At 46.7% G+C, this 20,487-nt stretch overlaps 1 protein-coding gene across 1 annotated transcript; it reads left to right on the top strand.

Annotated features, from left to right (window-relative positions):
- The first annotated feature begins 115 nt into the window (after positions 1 to 115).
- Positions 116 to 14,599, top strand: LOC146174784 (choline transporter-like 1). The gene is made up of 2 exons (XM_084583945.1): positions 116 to 624; positions 8,485 to 14,599. The coding sequence occupies exons 1-2, from the start codon at positions 280 to 282 to the stop codon at positions 10,102 to 10,104; spliced, it is 1,965 nt and encodes a 654-aa protein (XP_084440071.1). The 5' UTR covers positions 116 to 279; the 3' UTR covers positions 10,105 to 14,599.
- Positions 14,600 to 20,487: the final 5,888 nt, after the last annotated feature.

A 20,487-nucleotide genomic window follows, 5' to 3' on the forward strand; every position in this document is an offset into this window, starting at 1 on the left:
GAGCTGATAATTTCGATGCCAGTTTATTTGACGCCACACCTGTTCAATGAGGCCTTTGAGACCACCGGCAACAACGCTTGTCGTCGCTGCCATCGGTAAGGTGATCTCGGAGGCTATTTTTAACGTTGCTGGCGGACGATAGCGTCTGGCGTCGCTTTCGCATCACTTGCAAATTTTTGACTTTGACAGGTGTTTGAGTTTGAGCAGCGCAAACATTACTGGGTGGCAAGACTCGCGTTGGTCATACAATCTACTTTGGCTCATATTGCAACTGCGGCGATGGCCGCGGAATCGTCCTCAGCGTCGGAACGGCGTCCGCGGCTCAAGCAGCGCGGATGCACGGACCTACCGTGGCTGTTCTTGCTCGTGGCGTTCTTGGGCGCCGCCGTGTTCGTGGCCTCGTTCGCGCTCGCTCTGGGCGATCCTCGTCGGCTGGAGCGTGGCTGCGACAGCTTCGGCAACGTGTGCGGCGCGCGCAACGCTCCCATGGGCAGCTTCTCATTCTCCGGCTTGGACGCTACCGACCGACCCTACCTGTTCTACTTCGACCTGGATGATCCACGCCGTTCGCTCAAGATTTGTGTGAGCCAGTGCCCGCTCCGTGCTCTGCGCACCATGGACGAGGTATGTCTAGCTTCGGTGTGCCGCGCGATGCAGTTCTTTGCTGTACTATCTCTCTCTGTAGAGTGACGCTGATTTGCTGACTGCTTGTATTTCTGTTCACTTTTAGATCCTACTACTCCATGCCAAAGCTACAAGTCTTTTAAGATCTCGAATCCCACAATTTAGCTTTGCCGAAAAGGGAATACAGTTATCAGCAAAGTGTGAATACATGTTTGACTCTTATTATCTATCTCCAGCAGTTGTGGAACAAATCCTAATTCAAAACTGTGACATAGTGGAGGGCGCTTGGCACAGCTGCGCTTTTTAGGCAGCTATCACGCACTACGTAGGATATTGCAGCCATCAAGACAGGTGAAGCAGCTACACTTAACGAATGCACACTTATTCTCTTACACTGGTGCATCATACAAGGGAGAGTGGGGTGAGAATTTGACTAACAAGGTTGATGGGTAACAGTGTGTTTTTTGAGCTCTTCGATAAAGTAATCTCATAGAAGCATTTTTTATTAAAAGAGCAGAAACTAGGAAACGAAACTGGGTTTCGGCCAAATGATAATTCCACAACTGACCAGTATACGACTTCACGGATAAATCTGCCATGCACACTTTCATTCACTTAGCTGGCGGTCGTAAGTGACAGCTAGGGTCATTATTTGGCTAAAATCACCAAAAGCAAGCTCAAAATTTTCTTCTGCAGTCGAGGGTGAATGCTGATGGCCAGGTATCCAGTGGCATCACATGCTTGTCTTTGCCAATAAGAGACGTTGCTCAATCTTCCAAATCCAATCTCCGATCTCACGGGGCCAAAATTCATTTCTGCTGCTACAAAACACCACCTAATTGTGGAATATAGTGGAAAGGACCAGAAAACTATAGTGAACATGCTATGGAAGTTTCATTAACGTCCAAGGAGTAGAAAAAAAAGAATGCTCCAGTTGCCATAAGGCTGAAACTCTAACCCAACAGAGAATGTAGAACTAGAAGTAGATAATAAGCAGATGCTAAGCAGCACAACAAAATATATAATAAATAGTGTAGAGCAAATACACAATCATGAAAGAAACCTGAAAGCAGCAACAACAGAAGGGAACAGGCAGAAGCCAAATGCAAGCAGTGACATCCAGACAGTAGGTAGCCTCCAGTTTGTGAGAGTAACACATATCGATTGAGTTTACGTGCACCTGTGTGTTGTGCAATACTACAGCATGTTCCACTAGCATAAATGGTGGAAAATTTAAGGGGGCACTCCACTTGAATGCTCTCCCCCCTTCATTTCTCCCATATGGCATCTTCCAGGTGTCCACTGTGCGAGCTGCAAGCCTTGTGTCGTTCCTTCCCTCATAAAACATTTATACAGCCAAACCACAGACAGAGCTGCACCTTACGATGTCTCTTCCAGCTACATAATTCCGAAAGTGCAGTGTAGACACAGAGGACGGGCATTCATCCTTTTCTCTTTTTCTCTTCATCTGTGTTGACTGCAGCGCTTCCAAAATGATGTACTAGTCTGATTCACCACCCTTCGAGAAAACTCCAGCTGCACATATTCATGCAAACGCAGCGACATTTAGGCTTATTGTTGTGCCCTTTTCTGGAATTCGGAGTTGAAAAATCGGCCGTTATTTGTGAAACCCCAACTTTGAGTAGAAATTAGGGTATGATCAACAAAGCATTCCATTGTTGGTGTTTTCTTGGGTTATTTTTGAACAATAATTATTCGTAGTTGATGAGACATTTTGTGCATGACAAATTCTCTACTTTGCAGCTTGCATCAGGGAGGTCTTCGAGTCTTTTTATTTTTATTTGGTCATTCATTGCAGTCATTTCTTCGTATAGGTGGTATTCACTGGCGCACAGCCGCGCCGCGGCGTTGTGGTGCTACGGCGCTGCCCGCCATTTTTGCGGTGAACGTAGCAGGAGGCCACCGTGCAGACGACCTAGCGCATTGCTGGTGCTAGTCTCGTGGTGTGGACTGCCAGCCATGAGACAGTGAAACATTTGGACTACTGCGCGTTGGGAAAACTATTCATGATGGTGTTCTGTAGAGGCGACCTAGTGCATTCTGCTGGTGCAAGTATCGTGTCTTGTGGTCGCAATGCTTTGTGTGCGGATTGCGTGGCAGCGAAACGTGGGCTGCCTTGTCAATTGCACTACACCCTGACCTGCGAAAGTGATGAAACATGAGCGAATACGCAAAAGATCTGTACAGCGTTGAACGCGACAGATACATAGCAAAGGTCTGGAAATGAGCTAGGTGACAACGACCCTTTTTCCATTGGCCAACACCGAGCTAGCTGACCGACGATGTGAAAGTCACCTACGTGTGGATACAGCGGACATATACTACTATTTTGTCCGCAGCACAAGCTTTTTGACCAGAGAGCAGTTAAAATGCAAAAAAAAAAAAAAAAAAAAAAAAAAACATCTTTGCAGTTGCACAATTTTTGTGAGTGGTCTGGTTAAGCAGCCAAAGGTTTAAGTGCTGCACGATGGTAACGTCATTGTTATCGGACAGGTAAATGTATTCTAACCACGTGTTTCGAGCCAGTCTTGAGCATGCACTAAATTTCGCCATTTTCTGCTCTCTGAGTTTTCAGGTGCACCATTCATAGCCATTTCGCGAAAAACCACTGGTTCCATCTATGGCTCCTTATCAGAGCTGATGGCGAAGTTGTCCACGGCCACTGTACCTGCATGCTGTTCTGGGAGAGGCACGCTCTCACATTGGAGTGGGTCCTGCTTTTTTTTTTTTTCTTTTTTTTTACTTAGAGACGGTAATAAATAGCGACAACCTTTTATGACCTCACTGTCTGGGGTCGGCAATCACAAACCTCACGCGCGCCCGTCCTAGACATCATGTGTGCACCTAGACAAAAATCAACCCTCTATTGTTGGATTCCACAAATTGATTGATTCCTACCTTCCCCTCCCTCCTCAGTCCTCTCATATTTCTGTGAAAAATTTTGATTTGTTCCTGTCATTTCCTGCCTCCCCAAAAAGCGTGGTCGTCTTGTCGAAGTTTTAACTGCACCCAGTCAAGGTGCCCCTCGTCCATGTAGTACGCAGGTCATCAATTAAAGTTCGAAGCACCTTGTAGAACCAAATGCATTCGTCAGAGCTCCAAAATCGAAGGTTCTCTCCAGATACTTCGCTCACCTGTTATAAAGGGCGCACCACACTCGCGGTAGTGGGTCGCTGAGACATTCGGGTCCTCTCTACAAATTTGTTCCAGCCATATAGCCCTCCGTTTTAATGAAAGTGCTGCCATCTTCAAGCATCCTCCCTGCCTTGGTTTTCATATCGAGAAGAACCCCACATGAGGCAAATTTCATTGTTGCGTCCGTTTCGTGACTGGTTCGTGCTGCCGTTAACTGTGCAGAACACCATCATAAACCGTTGTTTCCTAACTGGCTCCAACGCGCAGCAGTTTAAACGTTTGGCCGTCCGAACGGCACCGCGGGACCGTGGCCAGCTGTACACACCACGAGTCACAAACAAAGTGCTGCAACCAGAAGACCCGCACCAGCCCAAGACACAAAACCTGCACCAGCAATGCACTAGGTCGTCTGCTACGTGCACCACACAAATGGCGGACGGCGTTGGTGCGGCGTAGCTGTGCACCAGTGCATTCCACCTATAAGTTATCATCCCGGGGAGGTACACTTCCACATCTTTGTTGCCTTCCTGCCGTGTCATGTTCACTTCTATAACACTCAACAACACAGTGCATATCTTAAATGCTTGAGGCCTTTAGAAAGTAACATCAGCTCTGGGCTCCATAGGTCTGGACTTCTAATTGGAAAACTAACTTATTGAGCCTCTGAGCTAAACTAGGGGAAAATCTGCATTATGGATGACATGTGTTCAGGTGATAAATATAGTCAACAGTTGTCGAGAACAACTGCTTTTCAACTCAGACATCCGTTAATTTTCATACCATATTTTCATCTCCATGCACAGACACAGGGCACATTCTTGAAGGTAAATTTGCAGGCAGAAATAAAGCTGAATCCAGTTTTAAACCTGCTATGCACATAAAATGGATGGAAATCTGGAAATAATGTGCCCATACTCAACTTCCCTTGTCACCCTTGACGTTGGGTCGGGCGTGTGTAGGACTCCTCATTTCCTCTAATTATGAAAAAAAAAAAAACCCCTTGATCTGAGCATTTTTTTGCATAATTGTGTGTTGGCAGCAGCATTTGATTTTTTTATAATATTGCAGGCGTTGGCTTAAATGACAGAACAGTAGAAACTTACATAATTATTTCGATGCATCTTTGAAAATTAATATCTGGGAACAAATCAAGCTCTGATTTTGTCTTGATTGCTGAGCAAGCTAGCGCACCAAACAATGCGACTTCTATGGAGAGCCTCATGATGTCGCCTCCTTTTCAAAAGATGCAGTAATGGGATAGCATTAGAAGTCACATCGAGGAAAAGATGTGACGACTTGCGACATCATTTCCCATTGGCCGACACGGGTGTGTTGTCACCAACCACAGCTACCAATGATGAGCCAGTAAAGCCCACTGGGAGACTCTCTATTGCACCACTCTAATTGATTGGCCAAAATTGTGAAATGCAAAAGCATTTTGTTGTCTCATGAGTGCCTTGCACTGAAATTTTGGACAGTGCATGTCGGCACAAACTGACACTTAAGAAAAAAAAAAAACTGCTGCAACTTGGTTCTAAACTCGTGCCAGAGCGAACAGGTCTTCCCTGGCCCATGCACGAGAGCACTATACTATTGCCTCAGCTGATCACACCTTATATGAAACTGCAACACACACTCGCGTTTTTGCAGTAAAAATCATTGCCTTCATCAAGTTCCATCTACAACACACTTTTGCACTGCACAGTGAACATCGTCATTTTCATCAAGTTAAAAATATTCCTTACATACATCATCTGGGTGAGTGCGGGCAAGGTTCGCGACTGTAGCGTCAGGTGAAGCAATCAGGTGATGTGGCAGAACTCATAGTACTTTTACATTTTACATTTACAACGCATCTAAGAAGACTTAACTGCACCCCTGTTAGGTTTTTTTTGTTGCTTTTTTTTAGCAGCATTCATTCTGGACAAACCTGCTGGGTTAGCAACTACGTACCACTAACAAAAGCCAGTGGCGACGCACCCCTGCACAGGCATCAGCTGCTGTGCAGGCATAGCATCAGAGAAGTGACAGTGTGTGAGTGAAGACATTTTATGTGAGCACAAGGATCACGCAATCTTGCATCGAGGCAGGCTGACAGTAGTCTTATGGGTGCTTTTAACAGTGATGGCTTGCACGGCCATGTGCCATCTCTTTTTCAAAATAGCTAAGGAGCAATACTGGAATAAGTTCCACTGCTGAATATTGGTGCATTGCTGTCGAAAGTCCCACTGTTCCAAAAATGGGAGGGGTATGCTTGTGATGTAGTGCTGCTCATATTTTTTTAAAACATCCACCTTTGCACGATCAACTGCATATTCCAAAATAACTAGTCAATTTATTGTATGCATGCTTAGTTTGCTGCACCATATTATGGACTGTTTGTTCTGAATTCCCTAAATTTTAGATTTTCCAGCTCAGAAAATTGGAGCTTTTCAGTAAATAGTGGTTACACTGACATTACATGCCTTGCATATTAGCTCCACACCTGTACACTGCTCAGCCCTGCCTTGTTGGCTCAGTGGTTAGGGGGCTCGACTACTGAGTTCTAGGATGCTGGATCAGATCATGGCCCTGGTGGTTGCTTTTCGATGGAGGCGAGAAGCAAGGCACTCATGTACTGTGCAATGTCAGTGCATGTTAAAGGGACAGAACACTAGCCAAAATATGTCATGAGATTATGATGGAGATGACCTTGCCTTATATAGTACAGATTGAGCACTGCAGTATCAAAGAAAAGAAGCTTTACAATTTTAATTTGCCATTTAAAATCGCATAACAGCAACTGAGGCGCTATCTAGCGGAGAAACCCTATTAATTTCGGTGTAGTACCCCACGTAACTAAATGACAGCGAAATATAGCTGATTTTCGTAACTGCACACTGTTTTTTTCTTTTAGAAGTGCTCGTCATAATTCATTATATTTTGCGCTCACTCCAGTGCATCCTTAAATAAAAACCACGCCTCCTTTCGCACCGCGAGAGGCATGCTTTCAGGTTTTGACACTAAATGGTGCCACAGTGTTTGGAATTCTGTGAATGAAGCGACGATGATGCCCACTAAAACTTTCGTCTACAAGGCATGCATTATCATGCCGTAATAGCATTGAGTGTGAAAAAAGAGGATGTTACACTACGCAAAAAAGAATGTCTGATTACTGTCTTGAGAGTGAAATTTTTATTTGTTTTCTGTATGTCCTTTCTGTCGACCACCAGTCGTCTTCGTGGTCGCTGCTCATGGCTTCCAGCATCGGACTAGATAAAAACGGGCGCATGCACTGATCGAAAAATTCTCAATAAAACTTTTCTACAGCGTTTCTACAAAAACAGTTATGGAATCGAACAATTTAGGCATCAATCTTTCCATTGCGCTAAAAAATTCGAGATCTAAATTCTAGTGTTCCGTACCTTCAAAGAACCTCAGATGGTCAAAATCCCTGGAATCCTGCACTGTGGCGTCCCCATAGTGCGAGTCGCTTTGGGCCGTTTAACTCCATAAACCTAAACCTGCACAAACCTAAACCTGCACACTTTTACACTGCAGATTTTTACTCAGTGTCTTTATGCAGCATCCTCCCGTGAAAGCTGCGACCTGCATCAGCTTGATGGCAGAGGAGGAATTGAAAACATATTGGCATGTTCTGATACTGTTGCCCTTTCCCTGTGTGGTATGAACTGGTAGCTGTGGCAGAAATCCACCTCTTAAGTGCAAAGAAAGTGGGGTGGCAGCTGATGATGGCAATGTACTGTGTGTTGAGCTGTTGTTGGCAAGTTACGCTTGTCAAACTTAGGCTGTCATCTAGGATGTTGGAGCTGTGGTCAGCAAAGCAAAAGACTGAAATTTTAAAGCGTTTAATGGTTTTTTTCAGGAAATCCTTGCAGACAAGCACTGCAATGAGATGAGTGATGAAGCATATGCGCAGTGTTGACAGCAAAGTAGCTACTATGTGTGGTTTTATGCTGTTCTTGTATCCCAGCCCTCCAGCTCTGTTGTATGCAAGCTTGCGCACACTACACTACAGGTGATAAATAGGGCCCAGTGCACTAGAGAGCACTTTTGATTGCATTGAAGTTGAGGAGGGCTTTGGTTGCTCATGGAATTTGGTACAGTGTAATGCTACTTTCATTTTGTTTGTCTTGTAAAGCTTGTTCACACATCATTTTCCAGCTGTTTGCAGCACTGCGAAACGTAAGGATGTCCCATGTTAATCTGACTGATGTGCACTACATGACTGTGTTCTTATTTGTTAGGTGTGAGAACGGGGCAGGAGCGCGTTCATGCTGTGAACATCTTCCTGATTGTCCCAGATTTTCCTTACGTTCTGCTGTGCTGCAAACAGCTGAGGAAGCGGAGTATACGCAGATGACATCTTGTGAATAAACCAAACACCAAACAAAGTTTTCTACATAGCAGGCATACCAATTTGGTCAGTTGGTGCGTGATGGTGTTGGCTCGAAAATAGTGCTAAAAGACTGGACCTGGCGAGAGTCTTCATATCTTTTTATTTGAGATTGCATTTTCTTAGTGTTTGCACACTACCCCATTTAAAAAGCTTGTGTTGTCTGCATCGAAAGCATTCGGTTGTTAGTCGTGAGCATTCCTCACGTGTGTCATACATGTCCCATCTTTTAGAGTTGTTTACTGGTTCACAAAGTTCAGCAAGCATGGCTAGGCTAATTGATATGGTTGAATAATCCTCCTGTGCAGGTGCGTCGTTTCAGCGAAGAAACCGGTTCGTCTCTGTGCCGGTACGACGTGGGCAGAGACCTGCACCCGGTGCTGTCTAACAAAACGGTGCTAGACCTCTTCAACAAGGAGCAGCAGACGACAGGGCTTGGACCATGCCCTAAGCTGCCCGTGCCACCAAGCCGGCCCATTCTCAACCGCTGTGTACCGGACGACGCCAGCAGCTCGGATGTTTTCCGTAGCATCTATGGGTACCTAAATGGTGCGGACACACTTCAGCAGGTCGTTGGTGACCTCTTCGCCGCTTGGCACGAGGTAGCCGCCATGTTATCCTTTGCCTGCGTCCTTTCTTTCGCATTGGTCCTGCTCATTCACTGCTTCCCACTACTCAGTGCCAAGCTCATCCTTATTGTTTCTACGGTGTCGATGGTCGCTGCCGCGGCCGTGCTGTGGTGGACATACGCAGATATCAAGTTTCATCTCGACATGACGCCATTCGAACGCCTCCTCGAGGAGGCCGCCAAGAATGAGCGCGCATTCTTGGTTTTTGCTGTGGGTGTGACATTTGTGGCTGCGGTCCTCCTGCTGGCTGCAGTGGCGATGCGCCACCGCGCTGGTCTGGCAGGGGCCCTGTTTCATGAGGCTGGTCAGTGCGTGCGCCGCATGCCCTTTCTCCTGGCGCAGCCTGTCTGGACGCTGCTTGCACTGGCGGCCCTTTTTGCCGCCTGGACAGTCGTGCTGCTTTACCTGGCCACGGCTGATCATGCCAGCCGTGAAACTCGCCCTATTGCCTCCTTTGTTGGTGGACCTGTCAACTCGACCGACCTGGCTCCTGTAGCCGAGGTGAGGCACTTTACGCTGGTTGCCTATGACCGACCGTCTTGGGTCCGCTTCGCATGGTGCTTCCAGCTGGTTTTCCTCCTTTGGGCTGCTGAATTCGTCCTCTCGTGTCAGCAGACGGTCGTCGCTGGTGCCATTGCATCGTGGTACTTCTGCAAGGACCGCACCGTGCTCATGTGGCCCGTGGGACGGTCTGCAGCTCGCCTGCTGCTGTATCACCTTGGTTCCGTCGCCCTTGGCTCACTCCTGATCCCAATCTGCAAACTTCCCCGGCTCGCACTTCTGGGCCTGCACCATTGGACTCGTGGGCGACGGGGTGGCAGTTGTGCTGGCAGCTCTCGATGCTGCTTCGACTCAGGGTTGCTGTATGTCAGCCACGATGCATACACCGTGGTGGCCATCCGCGGCACGTCATTCTGCACAGCCGGCCGCACAGCCCACCTGACGATGGCAGAGAGCTCCGGTGCCTTTGATGCATGGGTGCTCGACGGCACAGCTGACTTCCTGCTCTTCTTGGCCAAGTGCCTGGTGACGTCAGTGAGCGGATTGTTCGCCGTGGTGCTCCTTCGTGGGAGCGCTGATCTGCAGTTGTATGCTGTGCCAGTGCTGGCAGTGGTGGTTTTTGCGTGCTTTGTCGCACATTGTGTGCTCTCCCTGTATGGGATGATTGTGGATACCCTGTTGTTATGCTTCTGCGAGGATATTGTGTCACAGGATGCAGAGCGGGAGCTGTATGCTCCCGAGGGTTTGCGCAAGCTGTTGCTGGGTGATGCTGCGACGCTCAGGCCTCTGGCCACCTGAGAGTTTTTATTTGAAGCGTACAGCCAGTATCATTTGCCATGCCATCTTTCGAAACCACCATGGCTAGCTATACAATGCACATGGAAAGAAAAATTGTGCTGTGCCTCCTGTCGCAAGCCATGCGCACAATAAGTTAAGCTTGGAATTGAGCTTTATGTTGCTATTTTTTGGTTAGTGCAGTTTATTAGCACAGAGAGGTATTTGATTCCACTGTGAAAGTGGTACTTCTAAACCATACAAAGTCATTGGCATTGTTTTGTAACAACTGCTGTGGTGTGCACAAACAAGCCAGGTAGGCTAGGCAGCTCTGTGGATGAGCCAGGCAGCTTTTTTATGCTCAGAGTGCGCATTCTTCTACTTGCCTAAAAGGATAGTTTTTAGCAGATTTTATATTTTGTCTATGTTGTGTAGTGCAACGTATATATGTCTTGAACACTGTGCGTGCTCTGCTTACTCATCTGCTGGTCACAAGAGGTGAGAACTTTAACCAATGTGAGCTGCACGCTTCAACCGGTCAATGTCATCTGCCAAGGAAACCAGTCAATCACCACTCTCATCATCACTCGGAGTACCAGGCAGCCTTGTAACTTTTTTGACATATTTTTGGCAGAAACATGGTTGTGGTCTCTATGGAGACATTAATATATACAAAAATGGTTTGTAGTGAGCAAGCAAAGCTTGCTGTACATGTGGATAGGCTGTTTCTGTTGGCTCTGTGTGGCTACTTCTTGGGAGAACTGAAATGAGATTTGTGATCCGTGTTGCAGCAGAGCATTAGGAACTAACATTTTGTTAATTTGTAGCTAGAATTTTTTTCTTAGACAACTTTCATTTGTGCACTACACCTGTTCTGAAGTGTGAATTGCTGGGCAGGTTTTTAATGTTTTGGCAACAGAAGAACTGGCGGAAAACAGGATGGCAAATGTGTACGCATGTGCCTTCTTGTGGCTTTGCGTCCTGCTTAAAACACAATAGCATTAAAGGCCCCGTTCACCAAAAATCTGGCTCTGAAAGCCATCCTCCGGCATTGACATTGCGAGCAAAAAATCACGATCATGGCGCTGGCAGACTGTAGCTGGCAGCTGACATGGCCAAGCACTAACTGTGCGTAAGGCTTCCTGACATTACGTTCAGCAGAAGCTGCCAACTCTAGCCTCTCCTTTCATATGGGAGGTTGATATCAGAATCAGCCAGCCAGAACCCTTGCATTCATGTTACCCCTAAGCCACGCAGGCACGTCCACACGGCTTGGTTAAAGCGGGGATTTATATATATAGGCTCATAGCCCACACTGTTGCGTCATACCCTTGAAGGCAAAGCCTAAGTGGCCCTTATAATTCTCTGCCAGTCCTTTTGTTGTTAATACAACTGTTCTTCAGTTGTTGTTTTTCTGCATATACCCACGTAACATTACAGTTTTGCCTGTGGCATACTCTGTCACTTCATTAAAACAGTGACGGAGCTTTTTTAATGCCATTGTGCTCCATATTTATTTTGCCATCTTTGGCAGAACCTAACCAATGCACTCTCTTCTTGTACTCACATGTGTACCTGAAAGCACTGGCCAATTGAGTCCGCCACACGTTCCTTGTGGTCACCGAGCTGAATATGCCTGGCAGTGAATTGCGCCGAGTGAGACTACTGCTTTTGTGGCTTGCAGCTCACTGTCAGACTCCGCATGAAGCCCTAAGTGTAGCACCTAATATGTCCAATCATTTACATCACATGACTTTGTTTTTATTGTTCTGGTCCTTACTCGTCTGATGTATCTTTTACATATCCCAAAGAAAATTTATTTTGTCCTTCATGGGCTGCCTTTGGGCAGTGTTGCAGCTTCTGAAGCCACTCTCCTTTTTTCAGTTTTTACTGAAACATTTTTCACTTCTGATTACTGACTTATTTATTGTAGTGCTGACATTCAGCGAGGTGTTGGCTGCTTCATTTCACTGCACCAATTTTTTTGCATATTTACCGTACAAGAGTTACATGAGCTTATGTAGGTCCCTGTCAATGAGTGAAGTGCACTGGCGTTTTGTAGTCTTCAGAAATGCTTTGTTCAGATTCAGAGATGCACCTTTGTTGCTGCCAACACTCGCACACTGGTGCAGCACTTGCACTTAGGAGAGCGGAAAGTTGGGCGAGTTGGTTAACATGCACACTGAAAAGTTTGCACGTGGACACAAAGACAAGAGAGGAAAAACAGACGAGCGCAACTCACAACTGAAGTTTATTCAAGACGTAAGCCCAAATAAATAAGAAGGAACAACAAAAACCAAACAATGCTGACAAGAGAAAAAAAATAAAACAACAACAATCATATTTAGGCACAGGGATCAACTTGTGCGCGAGATTGTGGAAGCCTTCCACATGCGCATCAGTGGGGATAAGTGCGTAAATCAGACTTCCGTCTGCTTTTCTGATAGGGAATTTCAATTCTTGGCTAAATTACTATGATATCTTATCTAACACGCATTTCTTTTTTCTCTTTTTAGCATTGCTTGGTTTTTATCGTTCCTTCCTATTTATTTGGGCTTACGTCTTGAATAAACTTCATTTGTTAGTTAGCGCTCTTCTTTGTTTTAACTCTCTTGTCTTTTTGTCCACGCACAAACTTTTCTGTATGCAGCATTTGCAATTTGCCACTGTTTGCTTGTGCATCAAGACTGGTTTGATGCCCTGGAAACCAAGGCTTGCAATCACCACAACATGGTTCCTAAAGAGAGCACAGTGTTCCTATGCTGCTGCTGAGGCAGTCGCTTTGCAGTAAGCATAAAGTTTCCTGTTGCTTGGTGAAGTTGTTTGGTGGTCTCTTATTGCAAGGTACTCATATGGCCTCACCTATGGCTCGTGGTTGTATGCTGCCACCCTGGAAAATGCTCCATTTGAATGTGCAGTTGCATAGTCTTCTACAAAACCTGTTGTTTATCATCCTTGTAACAACGACTATGCCAACATGCTCACAGTCTGGCTTTCTTAAAGGGGCCCTGCAGCACTATTCAGTAAAGTTGTAATTTTTCTGGGTTTGTTTCATGTACAGTACAGTCCACTGTTAAAGGGAACATGCAATCACATGGCCTAAACAGTTTGCAAAGCGCTGCCACCAGCAACTAGTGAGAATGGGTGGCACCATGTGCATGCTTGGGAAGAGTATAGCCTGCCGTGCTTACTGCACATGCACCTTGTGCGAATGTTTTTTGCAGGCTCGCTCAGGAGTGCTTTGTAAAGCCCGGCAGCCACGTGGTCTCATGTTCCCTATAGACCAACACTGTGTTTACAAACAAAGGGGGCGCTCGGAGGAGGACTAAAGCTGTTTTAAAGAGTCATTGGAAAGGAGTTGCCAACATTCATAATGACTGCAGGCTCCCTGCTGCCTGTAGAAATATAATGTTTGGCTCAGATGCCTACGATGTACCATCTAATGACTTGATGAGTTTATAAACCATGCTCAAAAAGTGTTGCAGGGCCCCTTTAACACTAGTACTACTAAGATGTGTATACTGTGCCATCCATAGTCAACCCTCTGCTACATCTGACTTTTTGGTGTGCCAGTTTGCTAATCCAAAATGACTGATCTGTAGTGACTCATTATGTTGTACTAACTTGTGGAACTTTTTACGGTTACGGATAATGAGTTTTTATCACTGCTTCAGGAGGCAGGTGGGGCCTTTTGCTCATATGTGCTGCATTTATTTTTCACCAATAACGGCCTGTGCTGGCACATTTTTTGCATTCTGAATGTTTGATTTGAAAGTAAAGTTAGATTTTGTTGGTCTAGGTCAGCACACTGAAATATGCATGTGCCTGCACACTGGAACACGACTGTTTTGAACAGTATGTTATGAGAAATTCCTGTACCTCCTGACATTGAGTGTCAGTACCAAGTCATCACACTCCTGAATACACAGGGTACTTTTCTTTAATCTGCTGGAACAATTACTCATCAGGAAGCATGATCATGGTCTCTGTAGGTCGCTATCGTGTCTGCCACTGATGAGCTGGTGCTCTTGCCTTGACTCACTTCCCCTCTGTCTCAAGCCACAAGCCATGAAGAGCTGTGGTACGCTGTAGTACGGTCATCACATTTGTTATTTCCCTGCCAGGGTGGCTGCATGGTGAGCTACAGGAGCTTCCTTAGAAATTGGAATTAAGGAGGAGCACATGAATTTTTAGGGGGCAGTTGATGGTAGAAATGAAGTGGTAGTCATTTGTGTAAGAAAAAGAATTAGTTGCAAATTAAGGGGGAGCCTTCAAAATCTAAGGGAGCATTAGGGAATCAGTGGCAGCAAGGCCCACTTTTCAGCCAGATACCAGATGTGTTCAAATTCACGAAGTTGCTTCATCTTGAATATGCATGCATAAATGGTGTCAGTGCAGAACTATGTGCTTCAATTATTCATGCATTCTGGAGACCTGTACATTTGGAACTGAGTGATGTCCGTGATATCAACCACATTCCTGTATTATCACTTGTGAAAATATTTTTTATATGAATTCACATGAGCCTTTGTCTTTCTGCATCAAATGCAAGGCTGGTGTTTCTCGTGATTGCAACATTTTTGTTTATTACTGCTACCATCTTCAACTGAGCATGGTGTGGGCACTCTTTCTGGAATGCTCAGGCAGAACAAATGACATTGAGTAAGTTAGGGCTACCAAAAAAATTGACCCACTGCCTGCACTGCTGACATAGAACAAACTTCGCAAAATGATGGGCAAGTTTTGTTTTTTTTTAGCACGCCTGAAGGTGGCAAGGTGAAATATTTAAAGATAAAGGCCCTCTGAAGTGAACTCGCAATTGGGGCAGCAGGTCAGGGGAGAAAACCCAACCTCTACCGGTAAGTAGTTAGAAAGGATGGGTTGTAAGGGATGAACTTTTGAATTGCTATTTACTATTTTTTTTGTCAGAATTTTAAGGAAATTTCGGTCGAATGCTTTTAGGGATGATTATTGTGGTAATCTTTTGTCATAAAAAGTCGCTTAGAGTATTTTGGCGTCTTTATCGGCATGAACAATTTGTCGAAATAGCAGTACATGGAGCTGTGCTTGTATGCTTTGGCACAACTTAGAATCACAGCAATTACAAAAATGGGCCATACTTTTATTACTGCACTGAATAGTCACAACAGCAGTCAGATTCGTTTTTCATTATTTGACGAGTGAAACAAGCAGGAGGAATTAAGGTTATTGAGGCTTTACTTTTACGTGGTGGTTATTGTCTTAGGCCGCACGAAAAGCTTGCAACAGACTACCTGTCTATACTTAAATACTTAAAAATGGAAATTGCGCTGAAAAAGACGGACGAGAAGAGGACATGGATTGCGCCCGTCCATGTCCTCTTCTCGTCCGTGTCTTTTTTAGCGCAATTCCCTTTTTTAAGTATGTATGACCGAGTAGCCCAACAACGTGCTCTGTTACCTGTCTATAGCTCGGGAATTCTGTGCCAGTTACTGGAGGCGTATGTTGTATGCAACTATGGAAGAAATTATTGCCCCCATGAAAAGTAACAGAAGTTTATAAACAGCCGGCAGTTAACATAAGAATGAATTTGCAAGGGCCGGTCATCGCGTGGTATTCGCGTCTATGGACGTGCAGGAGCTCCCGCTCAATAACCGGGGTAGTACAGCCACGTGGCAGGGCATGGTTTCTGTGACGTGCATGCACGTCATGGAGGAAGGAAACAACTTAGGAGTAGCCCTTGCCATTCCCAATGCATTGGAGAAAGTGTGGCGGAAGTGACGTCAAAATTTAGGGTTAGCCAAGTCGGGCCATTAGCAACGGCGACGTAGCGACGTTGTTGCTATGAAAACTCGGGCCACTAGCAACAGCGTTGCTAAGGGCCCTAGGTACGTGAGCGTCGCGGAGAAAGAAAATGCGGAGGGTAAAGGAGGAGGAGAGACGTTTCAGCGTTCGGTCGCGGCGCGGCCGCCTCGGCTTCAAAAAAATGACGTCAGGGCCTCTCCTAAGTTCTTTCCTTGCTCCATGATGCACTTGTAGGAAACGTTGAAGCTTCTTCTGACATGGCAAACGTGTTGACCGGCCAGTTGGCTTAAACTACTGTGGAAGATGCTCCGACAAAGTTCTATTAACGTTGGCTCCGACGACGCAGCCGTGCTGCAGTGAGAGAGCGCTCTTTATGACCAGAAAAAAGGCCGCCGCCAGGGGCAGCGCATGATAACCATCCTATCCGCCGCTTTTGCTGGCAGCGGCGCACGTACTGATAGCATTTGAATTAGCATTAAAAGACCCTAACCTAAATATGTTTGTTTACGTTATTTATGCGTCAGTTTCTGGGTAGAACCTTTCGTACCTCTTATCCTCACCAAATGACCCATTTCCAATGAAAGAGCACTAAACAAGGGTAGAGGGGGTGGGGGTAGCCTCAGTTCGCAGAGCGAGCCAATGGGGAGAATGTTTTTGCAGATTGTCAATTAGCAATCACGTGACACATGGGTGACGTAGGCTACACGTCACGTACGCGTATCTCGCGGAGTCTTTCTTTTCGTCATGGCTCCAAGCAGTAAACAGAATTTTTCTCCCCCTGGGGAATGAGTGAGCGCAGATTTTGTGCGTTCGCAGTCTTTTGCTTTCGTTTTCTTTCTTCGGGTGGTCTGGCGGGGTTAGAGCTGGTATTCGCATATATATATATATATATATATATATTGTGAGCCTTCTGTGGACCTTCTTTCATTTGTACATGCCATGATCTTCTTCTTTCATTTGTACATACCATCATCATCGTCCCGCGGCGCCGGCTCCGGCGCGCGCCTGAGTTCGTGATCGGATTAAAACGCTAGACAAGGCTTGGCTGTCCTTGCCGTCACGACCTCGCCGTCTCGACCTAGCCTTCATTTACAAGTGGTGGAGGCGAAATCTGATCCCCTTGCTGCCTTGGGCCCTGCCTCTCGCTGGAGCTACGTTCCGGTCGCCGTTTGGCAACTGCCACCATCGCTATGTCTACCGACAGTGCCCACGAACAAGCCGGACCCTCTACCTCGGCTGCACCACCCCCTCCGACTGTGCCCACACGACAGCGCGACCCGCCGCTGTTCGCTGGTCGTCGCGATGAAGACGTCGATGACTGGCTTGACACCTACGAACGCTGCAGTGCCTACAACCGGTGGGACGATGCTCTGAAATTTCTCAACATCTCGTTCTACCTTATTGAGGTGGCCAGGACTTGGTTCATCAACCGCGAGCCCCACACAACTAACTGGACCACCTTCAAACAGCAGTTCCGACAGTACTTCGCCGACCCGGCAGTTCGGACTGAGATCGCGAAGACCAAGCTCGCTTCACGCCGTCAAGGTCCTGATGAGTCATATGCGTCTTACATAGAGGCCATACTTGCACTCTGCCGGCGTATTAGTCCCACCATGGCGGAACATGAACGAGTACACCACGTCTTGAAAGGAATCAATTCTGCGGCGTATAACATCCTAGTTGCTCAGAATCCTTCAACTATTGATTCCATTATTACGACCTGCCAACGCATCGACCAGCTGCACTCCTCCCGATTGCAGCCCGCCAACGCTACTGGCCCGACCTATGCTGATCTCGACCTGCGGGCACTTATTCGAGCCATCATCCGCGAGGAGCTCCAGGCGCTCAAGCCTGTCTGTCGACACGGGTGCGAACACTCTTCCGCAACATCTAATGACGCAGGTCTTCGCAGCAGCATCAAAGAAGAGCTGGCAACAATCACCGAACCTATAACATCTGGCCCTCCGGCACCCCGCTCAGTACCGACTTACGCGCACGTCACAGCATCCCCCCCTCCTTTAGTTCCCCCGCCTCGGCACCAAACTACAATCACGGCAATGCAATAACGACGGCTCAACCTGCACCACCCTATTACGCACCTTGGCGCCCCTCCCGACCAATTTGCTATTACTGTGGCATCAGAGGACATATATCTCGCGTCTGTCGTCGCCGCCTCCAGAACGAGCACCGTGGTTACGATACCTTTGAAAGTGACATCCCTCCAACGTCATATTATCAACGCCGGTTTACTCCAAGCCCACCTCGAAGGTCATCCCCACCTCCAGAATCCTCGTCTGAGCCTCGTGGAACCCATGCATCCCGACGTCGGTCCCTATCCCCATACCGTCGCTCAGTTTCCCCTCTCCGACCCGCAACAACTATCCCTGTCCGCCATCCGGAAAACTAAGTGTTGCAGTTTCCGGAGGTCAAACTGCACTCTGCGAACTTACCAAAAGTCCTCCAGATCGCCCGTATAATGTGATTTCTGTTTTCGCTGAAGGATTACCGGTCGAAGCATTGATTGATACAGGAGCTGCAATTTCTGTCATTCACGCTGATTTGTGCTACCGTTTGCGAAAAGTGACGACACCATATGATGGGCCTGAACTCCGTGGAGCCAATGACGTCCCTTTGCGCCCTTTAGCAAAGTGCACCGTACGAATTGTTATTGACGGCGTCCGCCATCATGTGCAGTTTGCTGTGCTCTCACCATGTGCGCATCTGATGATTTTAGGATGGGATTTTTTGTCAACCGCTTCGGCGTTAATTTCTTGTGGCGACCGTGTTATCCATATGACAGACAGCGATTTTTCATCTGAAGTTTCTGAACGACGTCATCCCCTAGTTGCCGCCGCTGATACTGTTTTGCCTCCTCAGTGCGAAAAACTGCTTACCGTTGTTTCTGACCACATCACTGACGGGGACGTACTCATCGCACCATCTCATCGTCATCTTGCACGCGGTATCGCCTTCCCGTCAAGTCTTGTGAGGTTCTGCAACGGCTCAGCGACAGTAGCGGCCACTAACACTTCACGTGAATCCCTCGTGCTCCCAAAAGGAACTTCTCTCCCCTGCATGGTGGATGTTCAACCTTTGTCCTTGATGGTGCTCACCGCCCCTCCACCTCAGCGCCGTGTTTCGCCAGACGTCTCTCTTTCTGTTCTCACAAAGACTATTAATCCTAACCTCACGCCGAACCAACGCCAAGAACTGCTGACATTGCTTCGACACCACCAAGCCATTTTTGATGCCACTTCCCCACCACTCGGACGGACTAGTGTTGCGCACCATCGCATCATTACTGAAGGTAACTCTATCGTTCGCCGACGGCCTTATCGGGTTTCCCTCTCTGAACGAAAAGTAATTGAAGAAAATGTAAATGACATGCTCCACCGCAATATTATTCGTCCCTCGACAAGCCCATGGTCCTCCCCAGTAGTGTTAGTTAAAAAAAAGGACGGCTCGGTACGCTTTTGTGTTGATTACCGGGCACTCAACAAAATTACCCGCAAAGATGTATACCCAATGCCAAGAATTGATGACGCCCTTGACTCTCTCCAAGGCGCCGAATATTTCTCGACTTTGGACCTCCGCTCTACTGGAAAAATTGTACGAGATTTGTACAAGACTGCTGTACGCATATTGCTGCGTACAGCCTAGGTGAACGTACAGCCTAGGTGAACGTACAGCCTAGGTGAACGTACAGCCTAGGAGAACGTACAGCCTAGGAGAACGTACAACCTAGGTGAACGTACACCCAACGTGGCCGTACAGCCTACGTGAAGTGTACGACATACATGGCATGCATGACTGCGTAATCCCATCACAAAACTAAACGCGTATATATGCAGAGCTGTATGTTAAGAGCTGCCACTGGTCTGTGGGCCAGATGTTTCATGTCCTATTTACTTCTGCTCCTTGAGGTCTGCTGCATGCCAAAATTTAATCAGTTTATCACCACCCGATTTACCCGTCCCCTTCGCAGGTTGAATTGGGAAGTTGCGCTTTCTTGTCATGTTTGACATCGTCGATCAAGTGCAAACCTTAATATGTAGCAGGAGTGTAATGTCACACAATTTATGTTTGGAGACTCTTCAGTCTGCGTTACAATTCTTGTATTTGCATCAATATGTTTTGAAAATATGTATCATAGTACTGTTGCATGACAGGTGTGTAAAACATTAGAGCAGTGCAGAATCTGCATTGGAGTAATATGAAAGCACGGATGCTGCTGTTGGTTGCCTAATTCACTTCTTGTTTACCCATTTTAGTCTTTGGTACTTTCAAATTGCGTGCCAACACCCTCCTATGCCCCTTTCCGGCTCTACTTCCGGTTGCGTGTCACATCCTTGACGTCACCCTAATTGACTGATTTGACTATTTTAGTTTTTGGTACTTTCAAATTGCACGCCCAGTCCCTTCCTATGCCCTTTTTTTGGCTCAACTTCAGGTAGCGTGGCGTCAGCTTGACTGGTTTAATTAACATGTATTTGATACATCTCGGCCGCACCCTAACTGACTGACTTAACTATATTTTAGTATTTGATACATTCAAATGTGTCCCCAAGCCATTGGATCACGGTAGACAAGCGAAGTTGTGAACAGCGTTTAACGATCTGGGGG

The sequence above is a fragment of the Amblyomma maculatum genome, chromosome 11, assembly GCF_055883805.1.
Source record: "Amblyomma maculatum isolate TAMU_Amacu chromosome 11, ASM5588380v1, whole genome shotgun sequence".
Lineage (NCBI taxonomy): Eukaryota > Metazoa > Arthropoda > Arachnida > Ixodida > Ixodidae > Amblyomma > Amblyomma maculatum.

Bases quoted from the DNA above. Each gene is read 5' to 3' on its own strand.
- LOC146174784 (XM_084583945.1), top strand. From the start codon at position 280: ATGGCCGCGGAATCGTCCTCAGCGTCGGAACGGCGTCCGCGGCTCAAG. The intron at 625-8,484 runs GTATGTCTAGCT...CCTCCTGTGCAG, and splicing joins CTCTGCGCACCATGGACGAG to GTGCGTCGTTTCAGCGAAGA.